Source organism: Desmodus rotundus, chromosome 7 (assembly GCF_022682495.2).
Source record: "Desmodus rotundus isolate HL8 chromosome 7, HLdesRot8A.1, whole genome shotgun sequence".
NCBI classification, from domain to species: domain Eukaryota; kingdom Metazoa; phylum Chordata; class Mammalia; order Chiroptera; family Phyllostomidae; genus Desmodus; species Desmodus rotundus.
The window spans coordinates 1,478,245-1,492,393 of record NC_071393.1 but is presented as its reverse complement, the minus strand read 5'-3'; the positions used below and the strand labels follow the sequence as shown (position 1 = coordinate 1,492,393).

The 14,149-nt window shown below is 59.9% G+C and overlaps 1 protein-coding gene across 3 annotated transcripts in view; it reads left to right on the top strand.

Moving 5' to 3' along the window:
- Window positions 1-14,149, top strand: part of TMEM132C (transmembrane protein 132C) — a 158,885-nt gene that overhangs the window by 137,947 nt on the left and 6,789 nt on the right. For all 3 annotated transcript variants that reach the window (XM_053928916.1, XM_053928915.1, XM_053928917.1), the window contains 2 exons: window positions 8,284-8,427; window positions 13,147-13,352. In XM_053928916.1, coding sequence (XP_053784891.1) covers window positions 8,284-8,427; window positions 13,147-13,352 — 350 coding nt within the window. The remainder of the gene's footprint in view (window positions 1-8,283; window positions 8,428-13,146; window positions 13,353-14,149) is intronic.

The window sequence follows — 14,149 nt, the reverse complement described above, 5'->3', positions numbered from 1 at the left end:
CAAATCTGTGTTGTTTCAAGCCTCCCGCTTTCTGGTGCTTCGCAGCCGCAGCGCTGGAAAACGAACAGAGGAAAGCATCAGTCCTTGTAATGACGATGACCAATGAGTGCGAAAGCTCACCAATGAGTGCGAAAGCTCGCCGCCCAGAGCCTCGCAGGCCGTGAATTCGAGCCGCAGTGATTCGTCAGAGGCGGCCCCTGGGACGCCACTGCGTGCACTCTGCTCGGGAGCACCGAACGCTCTCTGCTTCTAGCGCTGCACCCTGATGGGTCCGCTGCTCTCCATGCTGAGATTTCCGGGAGGAATTTCAAATAGACGGCAGAGGAGAGAGTGGCCCTGAGAAGGGCCACGGGACGGGTGCACCTGCCAGGTCATTGGTGGAGGTCTTCCCTCGGGCTCCCTGTAATGTCAGGAAGGGAAGGCTGTCCTCAGGGACGGTCCCCTCCCCTCGTCCCCCTGCCTCTCCACACCCTGGTCCTCGCAGCTCCCGCAGAACCCAAAGCTACTGGCAACCAAGGAGATGACGGACGGCCGGTTTCCCCCCCGCCATCACCTGCGCACTTCCCCACCGGCATCTTCCCAAGCATTTTAAAATCAATTCCACCAAAACGAAGCATGTGGAATTCTTGGGGACCCTTTCATTAGGAAATGGGAAAGGAGGAGGCAGTGTGGTCAGATAAGTGGGCCCTATGTGCCTGCTGCCGGCGGGTGACAAGTTCTCCCTCTCCCCCCAGGTGAGACAGATCATTAGCCCGAGTCATGCGGCAGGGCTGGGAGTCTGCGCACAGCCTGGCGGGAGGGGAAACCACATTAGTGGGTGGGATTCCGAGGGGCCGCCCCACAGTGCCTGTGTGTGCGCACATAATGCACCCCTAATCACAGGATTGTGGAAATGGCTGGTTGAACCCTGACGAGGTCAGCTTGTTAATCAGACGGTGCTGCTCTGGGCTCATCTGCCCCGAATCCAGAACCCTCCTCGCCAGCACCTCGCTCAGCAGCACGCCAGTTGGCTGCCTGGCGACCCAGGCCTCATTTTAACGAGGACGCCTGGAACTGGAAAGCGAAGTGCCCTCCGAGAGCCATTTTTCTGCTGCTACAAATCCGGCTGAATTGTCATTCTCTGTTCGGCCCTGCTGTCAGCCTCGCTCAACAGGAGCTCCCGCCATGACCCCCAGGCGAGAACAATGGGATGACCGCCACTCTGCCATTCCCAAACACAAGTGGCCATCCAGCCCCCTGGATCCGGAGCTGCCATCTCGGTTCCAAACCTGGAAATGCTGCACGCCATTCTACCAAGTGTCAGTCTTCACCCACCGTCTCCAGCACACCAAGAAAGAGCCGCAGGAGTTACAGAAAACACAAAGGAAGCTTATCTCACCAATGTAAATAACTCCATGAGCATCCCTTAGTCATCAGAGATGTAGGCTTCTCCTCTCTTTCTACCCTACCATCCTCAGGAAGTGGCTTTCATTTCCAAGTTTGCCTCATGGTCCAAGATAGCTGCTGGGTTCCAGCCATTGTATCTGTATTCCCGGCAGCCAGAGGGGGAAAATAACATCCCCACCGACTGAATCCAGCTCCCATTAAGCCAATTTCCTAAAGGGCTGCATAGTATTTCTGCTTATATTTGGACTGACAATAGTTCTCAACCATTCAGCATCAGAATGCAGGAAATTGTTAAAACAAAGGTGAATGGGTCCCACCTCCATCCTTGCTAACTCAGTGGGTCTGGGCTGGGGCCTGAGAATGTGCATTTGTAACAAGCTCCCCGGCAATGCTTCTGGGTCTGGCGCCACACTTTGAGAACCACTGTCCCGGGTCTTCGTCACACGCAGCTGCAAAGGAACCTGGGAAGTTTAGTCTTTGAGCTGGGTGCTCCTCCACTCCACCCCCCAAAAAGGCTCGGCTCGGTTCCTAAGGAAAAGGAGGAGAATCCGTATTAAGTTGGCAGCCAGCTGTTCTTTGCTGCGATAGCTTAAGCCTTTATTCCCTTCGAACCCCGTGGCTTTATTTTCGGGGCCCCTGCCTTTTTCGGGCCACCTCTGGGACTCGGAGATCTTTGTCGTTCCTGCATAGACACGGAACAGCCACCTGCTCTGGCCTCTTCAGAGGTGCTGCCCAGGACACTTGTCCCCCTGTCTGAGAATCCAAAGTCAGCCTCCACCGAGGAGGGGCGGGGACTTCCTGCTTGGGGGGATGGGTGCAGGGAACCCCCATTTTCTCTGCTGATTTTGGTCAAGGTGCTGTGGCAATATCTGAACCTTCTCCCCTCTTGGAAGGGGGGCTGCGCTGGCCTCCTGCTCCTCGCCCTCCAGACTCAGAGCTGCCTTCCAGGCTCGGGAGGGACGGAAGGACCCTGGGAGGCCCCAAAGTGCACTCATGGTGCAGAGCGCCCTCCTGTGGAGCAGGCCTCCCCGTGGTTTGCAGGCAGGAACTGGGGGAGCTCTTCCTCTCCACGCCAGGTAGGGGCCTTTATCACTCCCTCCCTGGAAGGCCAGTCAGAGACCCCACATTCCCGAGGGGCCAACGTCAGCCCGACTCCTCCCCGCTCCACAGCCTCGGGCTCAGCTTTCGGGCTCAGCTTCCAGGCTTGGAGGCCACAGCTAGCGTTCCCGCCACCCCCAGAGCCCTACTTGCTACTGACACCTCCTGATCGACCGGGAAGTTTAATTAAATGACTCCTGCATCGACTTCTGAGCGATGCTAAATTAGTTTCCAAATTAGTGACCATCAAGTGCTCACTCTCTCAGAGCCGAGAGGAGCGATAGGGTGATGGTGGACATTGAAACTGAAGTTCCGAGCTGTGGCTCTCGGGCTGTTTTCCGCACTGAGGACAACGGGGCTGGTGGTCATGGAGCGGCCACCTCCGTGCCGGACACTGAGCGGGGGGCTTTCCCGTAGGCCCTCTCATCTATTCCCAGGGGCCCCTTAGGAAGTGGGCACACCCATTTCTCCGATGGCAACACCAGGCCCAGAGTGGGCAGGGCTGGAACGCCACGCAGCAGGGTGCAGGAGGCAGAAGGGCCACCTGAGGCCTCCAGGATCTCGGCCCCAGAGGCCAGCGGCCAGGCCCTCCCTTCTCGGTTTGCCAACCGGGCAGGATCTTCGATCTTCCCTGTGCCGGCCACAGGTACCAGGGGCCCGTCCAGCTGTCCCAGACATCCTTCTTCCGACCACATGGCATGTTTTCGTGACCTACTATGCTCCAGCCGTTATGGAGGAAATAATGGTGGATTTTTTTTTTTACTCATATACCTTTCCTTTGGGAGCGGACATTCTGGAATGTCCTCTACCATGCTGAAGTCTGGAAGGCCAATCGTAGAGGCTCCTTACTGTTCAAGTATCCCATCCCCCTCCTGGAGATGAAGTGTGCCTGGAACCAGAGGCTGCGGCCACATGAAAGTAATCACAGCCGACAATTACAAGCCTCTGCAAACCGAGACCCTGTTCCAATACCCCTTCCTGTTTAACCCAAGTCCCTCTGTTTCAGGGCAGTGCTTCTCAGGGGGGCAAGGCCTCATGGTCCCCCATGTGCAATGCAAATTATCTCAACACCAACCTGTCCGACACTTGCAAAGGGCACGGGCATCTGGGCCCTGGCACCCACGGGAAGTCCTGCCGGGAACAGTGAGTCGGAGGGGGTGACAGCTAAAAGGACAGGCTGTGGGGACAGCAATGGGTGTTCACACCTGCAGAGATGCTGATGCCATCATCTCTGTGCGGAGAATGACCAGGATGCCACAGGACTCGGGGAGGCCCCTGGGGACAAAGCGAGAGCCCGTGACTTTGGGAGAATGCTTGGGCGTCGGCGAGCGAGCGTTTTCTCTAAGGGCGCGGTGGACGCTCCAGGCTTTGCGGGACGCGTAGCTTTTGGTCCCGTAGTCCTTCCGTCCCTGCCGGGTTTTTGAGCCTGAACAAGTGTGAAGATCATTCCTGGCTCACGGATGCTTATAAAATGAGCCCCTGTGGCAGGGTCGCAGAAGGAAACGGGGGGCCGCCCCCCAGCAGCCCCACGGCCTGAGAACCCGGGTACACATGGGAGAGTTGGCGGCAAAGAGTTTGCAGGGAAGAGGCAGCAACACTGTGCCGTCCCCGGGAAAGGCTGCAGCGGAACTCGGGGCGCTGTCTGAGCCAGTGGGTGAGATGGGTGTTTGGCAGGTGTGGAACACACCTGCACACACCTCTCTTCCCCTGTGCAAGCCTCTGGCACTGGCTCACACCCGCCGCGGGCACAGGTGTGGTCCCCCCGGCCCGTCAGGCTTGTCTCACACCGTTTTGGTCCCCCCTCTGCCTTTCTAACACTCCAGGAGTAATTCTGTGCTCTGTATTTACTTAAAAATTAAAAATAGGGTTTGTAGAAATACAGAAGCCGGCAAAACCAATTTACATTTATGAGGGCGAATCGAAGACCAGCGGTGTTTCCTCCAACGCCCCGGGCTCGGTGCAGGTGGGAGACGGCAGTGATTTAGGGCCTCATGTCGCTGACTCTCCAGCGGAACAGAGCGCCCTCTGTGCTGGGCGGGGGTGGCGCTGAAAGCAGAGGGCGCCCACGGAACCACGCCACCAGCCTTGAGTGACGGCCGTGCCCGGTCGTGGTCTGGCGGCTGGGAGCCAGCGTGGACGGCATGCTCTGGCATCTGCCGGAGCCTAGGGGCTGCCTCCCCTGTGCCCCATGACCAAGGACTGCCTCCTCCCACGTGACCGGGGGCTTGTGACCGTGGTGCTGAGCAGATCACAGCTCAGAGGGCCACAGGGTGGGCAGTGGCCGGGCTGGCCTCCTGAAGAGCCAGCCCACGGTCGGTAAAGACAGGCGGCGTGTGCCCCCTGCCTGCCCGGCACACCCGTCCCCCCAGGTCCGGCTGGGGTTGGGGTCATTTCCAAAAACAATGTGCTTGCTACGCATGTGAATTGTGTGCTGGGCGTGTCTCTGTGAACCCCCTCCACCAAGAGGGACTTGGGGGGAGCAGCCAGTGCGTGTTCTGTGTGAGCGTCACCCACACACGTGCAGATGCACAGTTGCGTGCACACACACATGGGCACGCACACGCAGGCTTAACTCTCCTGGGGGAAGCTTCCTTCCATCCCGACACTCATTCCCTAGGGCCCGACACGCCCTCTGAGGTCAGACCGGGCCCCTGCGCCCCACCCACGGCTGGGCCCGTGTGGGTGCTGCTTCTGCGGTGCTGGCCCCGTCTGACCCGTCACCGCGCCCGTAACTGGGGGAAAGGTGGAGGGCATGACGCGGCTCAGAGGGGGCTCACCCCGGGGCTCCGCGGGCGGCCGCAGTTCTTTACCGTCTGGCGTCTCCAGCGCCACATAGCTTGGGGCGGCGGCCGGGGCTCCTCCTCGGTGATGGTCCCCTGATCCGTGCCACCCTTGGGGGTTGTCCTCTGTCTTCTGCCCCAGGGCCCCAGGCATGTGTCCTGTGGGTCCCAGACACACACCTCTGGGTCCCGGAGCAGAGCGTCCTCCCCACACGCCAGTCCCCTGTGTCTCCGTGCCAACAGACCCTCCGTGGCACCAAACACCATGCAAAGGTCCTCTTTCCGACATCACGTCCAGCGGCGTGTGAAGATGCTGTGTGAGTCAGCTGCGGCAGCCGTCGCAAAACACCGTGGACGGCGGACTCAATAGCAGAACTTCCATTTCTCACGTGCTGGAGGCTGGGAAGCCCAAGTTCAAGGCGTCTGCAGGGCCTGGTGCTCCTGAGCCTCTGTGCCCCGGATGTTCGAGTTCTGCCACACAGTCGGTCCTGCCTTGTTGGACCAACATGAGCTGGGTCTTTGCCACCAGTTAGTGACAGTGTCCCGGTGAAAACCGTGTTGGGGTCGCCTGCTTGCTCACGTCTGCCTGCCGTCCTGTCCCTCTGCCTGGGCAGGGACCTGTCACCGAGGTCATCACTACTTTGTAACCCGGTGACAAGAACCCACCGGGCGCACAGTAAGAATTCACTAAATGGCAGGTGACGCTTCTTGGACATCGAGGGTTTGACAGCTGGCCAGAGGGTGCGGCCCGGTCCCTAACTGGTAAAATGAAGAGATGAAGAGTCTAAAAATAGGATGGGGCCGAGGTCACACAGAAGCTGATGGCACCACCCTAAGTGGAAGCCAGGGTCCCAGAGCCCTAGTGCTCAGCAAAGCCAGACCGGGAGCACAGGGACCGCCTCCCAAGTCCTCAGCCAGCTGACGCCGGAGGCCATGCTCCCTGCACCCAGTTCTCTGGATCGATAGTGTTCAGTGAGAAATAACTGTTGTCTCACCATTTCTGATCTTAACAGTCGTTCGGTTTAGGGCCAGGACGTGTTAGGTAGAGGAGGGTGTGTGTGTGTGTGTGTATGTGTGTGTGTGTATGTAAGAGAAAGAGCCTGCAACCCCCGCTCAGAAGCTCATCATTAATCCAGGAGGGAGTGTGTGGCTCTAATGAAGCCATTAGCCAAAGGCCGTTCCGCGAGAGGAAGTGGGAAGGCTGAGCTCCGAGCGCATTGCCTGTAATGAACCTGAGACTGGACTTGGACTTGGGGGACTCCCGCGGTATTCTTAGCATCTGTAACCGGCGGCGTGGGAGCTGCCCAGACTGTGGCCCCCGCTGCAGATGCCCCGCGTGCCCGAGAGAGGGCCTGGCAGAGACTCGCTCACTGCAGGGTGCCTGGGCCTCCCCGGGTGACTGACAGAGGACAGACGCGGCCATTCCGGTTGAGCTCTTGTTTAACGCAGAAGGTCGTTCCCGAGTCGACTGCTTCCCTGGAGAAGGAACCGAGAAACCCTCTCTCCCTGCGTCTCCTACTTCAAAGTTGGGCAGCGTTTCCTGGACGGGCTTTGGGAAACATCAGCCCCAGGTCAGAGGGGCCCGTAAGTGTCCCAAAGCTACAGACCCCTTGTCACCCTCCTGGGGCCCAAAAGAAGGATTTCCGAGGTGCCCGCAGGAGTGCCCGCTGTCTCAGAGAGAAGACATTCTCTCCGTCACTGTGCAAGTCACCACGGGCAGGGGAGATGTGACCCAGTCACGTGGCCTGAAGTCAAGAGGAACAGGACAAACCGGAGTCCCTGCAGCCACAGTGGACGGGCTCCCATGGGGGACAGAGGAAGGCAGGGTGGTCTGCCTGAACGTCTGTGTAAAAATGAGAAGCCCCGGTGGGCCGGTGTTCACCGCCAAGGTGGGTGACCGCGGGCGTTCAGGGTAGAAGTCACCTGACTCAGCAGTGTGGCGGTGGTTGGTCCTCTTGCTGTGCTGTCTGATGGGAGTCTGTCCGTCCCGTCTTCTCTCAGCATCCGTTTTGTCTTCCCCCGTTTTCCTGGAGGAGCAGCCTCGGCAGACCTGGTGGGCTGGGGGCCCCTGCTCCCTGGATGGGGGAGGGGCCTGGGCCCCAGTGAGACAGCCAGACACCCCCCCCCCGTCCCCCCCCACCCCGGGGAACTTCAGTGGTGCGGCCCGTGACTCGGGGGCCGGGTGGTGGAAGGGCTCCCTGCGTTTCACTCTGGGCAGCTTCCACTTGTTCCTGGGTCTGAAGTCCTGGACACTGAGATGCAGGCTGCCTCTCCGGGGTTCCTCCAGCGTCAGCTCTGGTCCTGCAGCAGCCCAGGGCCCAGCCTGCGAGGAGCCGCCCTCGGGTCAGCACGAGGCCGTGGCAGTCCTGGGGGGCAGGCGTCAGGGGTGAGTCTTATGGTGCCAAAGTCAAGGTGTCCAAGGACTGTGTTCTTTCAAGGGACCTGGGGAAATCTGTCCCTGTCCCAGCTTCCAGCAGCCATCCACGGCTCCTGGCTCGTGAGGGTACCCCCTGACCCCACCCCCATCACGGCAGCGTCTTCTCTTCCACTGACCCTCGCGGCTGTCTGCTCTGGGCGCCGTGGTTCCGCTGGGCCCACCCCAACTACGCCAGGGCAATTCCCCATCTCCAGGCTCTGAATCACACTGCTGAGTCCCTCTCACCATGCCAGGGACGCAGTCCCAGGTTCCGGAGCTTTGAACACAGGCATCCTGGGGGGAGTGCCCCTCCACCGGCCACAGGGCCTTCCTGCCCTCACCAGCCGCAATGTTCTTCTGTTGCTCACACCCAAAACCCCACTGGTGCGGGGCTCTGCAAAGACAATCAAATTTCTATTGTTCTTTTGGGGGACTAGGAAGGCGACCATAAATACACCACGTATGTTGTTCAGTGTGCTTGGGAAACCGTCCCGGAGAACGGCCCCTTGGCCCCGGCCCCTCAGGTAGGTGTCTCGTCTCCACACCTGCGAAGGTGTCCCGAGAGGCCCGCCCCGTGACCCTGCCCTGTCTGCTTCTGCGCAGGACACCGAGCTTCTGAACACGGCCATACTCACAGGGAGGATGGTCACCTTGCCCGTCAAGGTGGTGTCCGTGGAGGAGAGCAGTGCGGTGACCGACGTCTCGGAGTCCGTGGAGTGCAGGTCCACAGACGAGGACGTCATCAAAGTAAGTGACTCTTTCCCCACGTGCCCTGGGTGCGCCACTCGCCAAGGAAGGCCAGGCCAGAGCGTGCGTGTGTGCGTGCGTGCGACGGTGAACCGGCCGGCTGGTGTGCACACCACACTCTCAAAGTCCCCACTTCCGTCACTTGTGCTGGCATCCGGCCAGCCACTCGCATCAAGCTTGAGTGGGACCCTGGGCCTGACCCCGGGGGCCTCCAGCGGCCAAGCCGGTGATTTCCGGGGTGAAGCCGTGTGTCAGATGCCCGGTTCTGGAAACGCAGCCCTGCTCAGCGGCAGCCGCGTGGCCTCGAGTGAAAGTGAGTCCGGTGCCGCCCCCTCTTCAAGAGAAACGGAGACTTTGGGGGAAGTCACCTCATTTTTCAGTGTCCACAACCAACTGTACATTTTAATTTTTTTAACGGGCAAAAAATTAAAACTACGTCTGCAGTGGGGGTTTGGTCTGTGGGGCGGCTGCCAATGCCACCGTGTCTGCCGGCCTCTGGGATCCGGGTCGGCCGTCCCTGGGAGGGGCGCACAGCACGGCGAGGGAGGGCGCACACAGGGTCGCAGCGGGGTGCTCAGACAGCCCCTCCATCTGCGGCTGCGTCGGGAAAGCCGCTGCAATGCCCTGCAGTCACAGAAGTGCGGACGCTGCACCAGGGACCTGGGCGTGGGACCGCCCCTCTGGCAGCCCCAGGGGGGAGGAGAAGCTGTGGATGAGGCGTGAGAGGGGCCACCAGCTCACCTGCAGACAGAGAAAGGAGGGCGGGGCCCAGCCCATGGCAGGCCCAGGGCCAGCTGCTCCGGAGGCTTCCTGAGACCCAGCGCTCCTAGTAGACTTCCCTCCCGTTCTCAGAGGGGAGGGGGAAAGACAAAGGGGGGCCAATGGGGCCGAGGAGGGAGGGGCAGGAAAGCTGCCCAGAGTTCCAGTCAGGGTCCCCTTTCCTGGAGGGCTTGTAACACGTGACAAAGGGCTTGTGCCACGTGACAAATGACCCAGAACTAATCTGACATTTTCAAAACTCCGGGCCAGGCCAGTGGGACCCAGGGCCCCGTTTACAAGCTCTGATTCATTCATTCCTTCTCAACATACATTTCTTGAGCACCTACTGTGTGCCGGGTTTGGGTCACTGAGGTACAGCACTGAAGAGAACACTGCGATTCCTTGTCTAGAGGACAGGTAGCCAAAATAAGCGGGTCCCCTGGACAGAGCCGAAGACCCAGGAGCTAACAGGGAAGAGCAAAGCCAGGAGAGGGGCGGGGAGCGGGGTGGGGTGTTGCAGTTTCAAACAGGAATGTCAGAGAAAGGCTCTCTGAGGTGTGTTTAGACCTGAGCGAACTCCAGGGAACCCCCGTCGCAGAAGCAGAGCTCGGGCGCCTCACTGAGCAGAGAGTGTCAGTTCGCGAGGCGGGACGCAAGCTCGAGCCATGGAAGCCCGGCCTTTCTGTCCCTGAAGCTACCTTCTCTCTCCAGCCCCCTTCCCTTAGCGGCGAGAAGAGAACAGAACTCTAGCGAGAGTCCGACTCCTGAAAGTAGGAAGGTGCGACCTCGTTAGAGCTCCCAGGGGGGACGTCGGACGCAGCCGGGAGTCCGGAGGCGGGTCTGGGGCGCCATCAGTGCACAGACAGAACGCAGAGCACAGTAGTGACGGGGATGGGTTATGGCCCAAACGTCTGTGCCCCCCCAGTTCCTATGTTGAGGTCCTAACCCCCAAGCTGACGGTAGGGAAGCAATGCAGCCATGACGGTAGGGCCCTGGTGGATGGGATTAGTGCCCTGGTAAGAGGGACCCCGAGCGCCCTGGCCCCTTCTGAGAGGGAGGACTCGGCGAGCAGGTGACCCCTAGCACCCAGGAAGCAGGTTGTCGTCACGAGGCCTGTGTCGTCCCGTGTCGTCACGGGATCTGCCGGCACCTTGATCTTGGAGCCCCGGCCTCTAGAACGCTGGGAAATAACCGTGAGCTGGGCGGCCCCCGAGTCTGTGGCGCTCAGTTAGAGCAGCCCAGGCTGACTGAGAAGGAGGCCTCAGTTGCCGTGGAAACACGGCACACAGCAGACGGGGCTGCTGCATTATTTCGAGGAGCACATCTCCAGCTGTGGTCCCCAGAACCCCACAGCAGTGTCACCTGGGGCCTTGTTGGAAATGCGGCCAAGGACCCCCCAGGACTGCTCCATCCAAGACACAGGGTGGGCGATGGGGAGGCCAGCGGTCTGTGCTGACGAGCCCTCCCGGATGCTCACTGGGGTCTGGGGACCTGCTTGGCAGACAAAAGTGGCCGTGGACATCAACAGTGGACGTCCCCAGCCTCTGCCCCAGGAGGCAGACAATGTCCTCCAGAAGTTGCCGAAGGCTGAGTGACAGCAGAAGGTGTCCACTGACCACGTGCTGCTCAACCAGACTCCACGTGGCCACTGCAGCCCCCAGGGCCTTAAGAGCAGACAGCGCAGCCGCTTCAGTGTCCACCGAACGTTCAGGCCCAGGGCAGAGGGCAGAGTCCGCAGAGGGCGGCCCTCCCGTGGAGATGTGTGAGAAGGACTTCCAGGGCCCACGCCGAGGGTCGGAAGGGACTCCTGTGGGCCTCTGTTCCTTTGTGCCGACGACGGGCCGGCTCACTGGGCGATACCGCAGTCTCCACTCCAGCCACTTAGGAGATGATGGATGCGCCCTGCCACTTCCCGGGACATTTACGGCACCGCCAGGAGCAGCGGGGACAGCGGCTCCTCATGCTCTGCAGCTCCGTACCCTCCGCGTTCCTCTTAATTACTTATGTATTCTGGAGCGGCTGCCGTCCCTCCCCCGGAGCTCAGAAAGGTAATAAACGAGCAGAGTCAATGGTCTGTAAATTACAACATTGATTAAAGAAGCGATTACTGATATGACTCTGGCCCGGCTATTATGCTGATGTCTGCCCAGATCCGGGGCAGCGTGGACACGCTAACGGCAAGCCTGGGACAGCGGCTAAAATTGGTTCCCACCCTTCATCAGTGCGTCAACATTTTTAAACCGCTCTTAACCATGAGAGAGAAGGTGGATCCGTGGGTTCCCCTCCCCGTGGCTCCCGGCCACGGTCCCTGGCAGGTGGGGGGCGGCACTGAGCCCGGCCCTCCCAGCTGCCCCCGCAAACACAAGTGCGAGTGAGGATGAAAATCGGGCCCAGGGCAGCCATTGCCGCCCCGGAAGCCGGGAAAGGACGGGCGAAGAGAGGGCTGCACTGCTCGGCACCAGGTGGCGGTGAGCCGGGGGCACAGGCAGGAGGCTCGGACAAGAGGCTCAGACGGGAAGCAGAGGAGCAAATCGGCAGTTACTGCTCAGGGTCGGAAAGCGCTGTGCGGGGGCTCCGGGAGTGACTTCGTTAGCTCAGACATGTTTCCACAGAACTGCGAGGCACGCATTTCTCCCGCGAGAATCAGCTCCACGCGTGTGAGCTCCAAGGCGTCGGTGACCCCCAAAAGGTCAGGAGACTCTTCCCGAGTGCTTTCTAGACGTTTTGAAGTCGACTTCTTGCGATCCACCACTCCTGGCTGCATCCTACCGCCGTCTCCCACCACACGCCCCCTGACCCCAAGATTTCGTTCGGTTGTTTGGAAGTGAGCGTGCCCACGAAGAAAGAGTCCCTTCATCCACCGATCCAGCTGTCCGTCATCCATCCATCCGTCATCTTCCCATCCATCCACATCCATCATCCATCATCCATCTATTATTCATCCACCCACCCATCCGCCCACCGGCCCCCCCCAGGCATCCGCCCGCCCGCCCACGCATCCATCATCCATCCACCCCTTCAATGTCCACCTTGCTGAGCTCCTCCTGAGCAGCTGACAGGAGGAACCAAGAGATCAAAGGTGAACCGGAGGCACGTCTTGCCTTCAAGGGTCCCCGAGTTCGGCAGTCGATGTGGTCACACAGGTCGATGTCAGTCACGTCTCAGAGACGCGGCCGTGCAAGACGGGCCGTGTTGTTTCTCCATGACCCGACCTGATTTCTATGCTCACTGTTCAGTTCACTAAGGTGGAAGGTCAGAATCCCGTCTAATTTCCAGGGGACTTAACTATCGCCAAGGTGTGCTGGGGGGGGAGGGGAGACTTCTAATCTTCAGGTCCCCTGGGAGGCTTCCCCAGGGGGGACGTGGTGGGGACTCACTCACTGAGCAGGCAGCGGCCTGGACAGCACTCTGGTGCCCCTGTCACATTCCCTTGGCCACACAGAGTTCAGTCCCAGCTGCAACTCTGTGCAGTTCAAGGTCACTTGGTGGTTGCAGCAAACCCCTCAAGCTGCTTTCTGCTTTCTGCCCCAGGGGCCTCTCAGATGCCGGGGCTCTGTGTCTCGGCCTGAAAGTGCAGGGGAGCTAACCCACGGGGCGACCCACAGCCCTCAGCCAGCAAGAGAGAGGGGCAGAGGGTAGCACCCCTGCCTCCGATTCGTCAGGGGGGCGATTCTGCAGCTTGTCCACACGTCCCTGCAGAAACAGCCCCGTGGCCACCGCAGCAAACCCAGAAATGCACCTTTCTGTGGGCTTTTCCTCACTCTCTGTCTCCCTCACTCTGCGCCCGGCCACTGCCCTCCAGGGTCACCTCCCCAGTCGACAAACTGCGCTGAACCCTTGTCGCGGGCTCTGCGCTGGGAGGCGGCTGGCTCAAGCACGTGCGGTTTGCAAGCAGCAAGGACAAGTGGAAGGATGGTGTCGGGCCGTGAACTTGGCCTGCACCCCCCTCTGTCTCTGCAGGTGTCCGACCGCTGCGACTACGTCTTCGTCAACGGCAAAGAGGTGAAGGGCAAGGTGGACGTGGTGGTGACCTTCAGCTACCAGCACCTGCACGCGCCCCTGCTCATCACCGTGTGGGCACCCCGGCTGCCCCTGCAGATCGAGGTGTCCGACACGGAGCTGAGCCAGGTCAAGGGCTGGCGGGTCCCCGTCGTGGCCAGCAAGAGGTGAGCCCGGTGGGGAGGGGCACCGGGGCATGGCTATGACCTTGTTTACCCAGCATCACGTTAAAGGAGCCAGCGCCGGGCCCAGCGCATAGTAGGTTCTTCTGTCATCGTGGTGATTCCGTGTCCTACAGCCCAACCCCAGCCCTCCTAGGGGACCAGGACTGGGAGGAGCCAGCCAGGCGGGAAGGCTGCCGCACCCGGGTCAGCCTCAGACCCCCAGGGCCAGCTGCACCTGCCCTTGGGCTTGCAGCGGGCCGTCTCCTGAACATGCCTCCCTGAAGACAGAGAGGTGGAGGTTACACTTATTTTAAGATTTTACTTATTGTTACAGCGAGGGGAATGGAGGTAGAAAGAGGGAGAGGAACATCAGTTAGTTGCCTCCCACACATCCCCGGCGGGGACCAAACCTGCAACCAGGCCTGAGCCCAGACCAGGGATTCAACCTGCAACCCTTTGCTTTGCGGGAGGACACCCAACCCACTGAGCCACACCGGTCAAGGCTGGCCAGAAGTTACACATTTTTCTAGCCCCTCAGCCCCCCAGGGAAATGTAAGTTTTGATTTATTTTCCTTTAGTGAAGCAGTAACTCCCTTTTCTGTGGTTCAAGAACATCTCTAAGCTTGAAAAGCTCTCTGCCTAGGGAATCACTGGATAAAATTTAATTGCCAGTGTACAGGACCAAGGTGTCACTATTTGCTCTTAAACAAACAAACAAACAAGCAAAGCCTTTCATTTATTCCCTGTGACTCCGGATGGTCGTATGTAGGAGTTTGGGGTCCTGTTTCCCAACTCTGAGG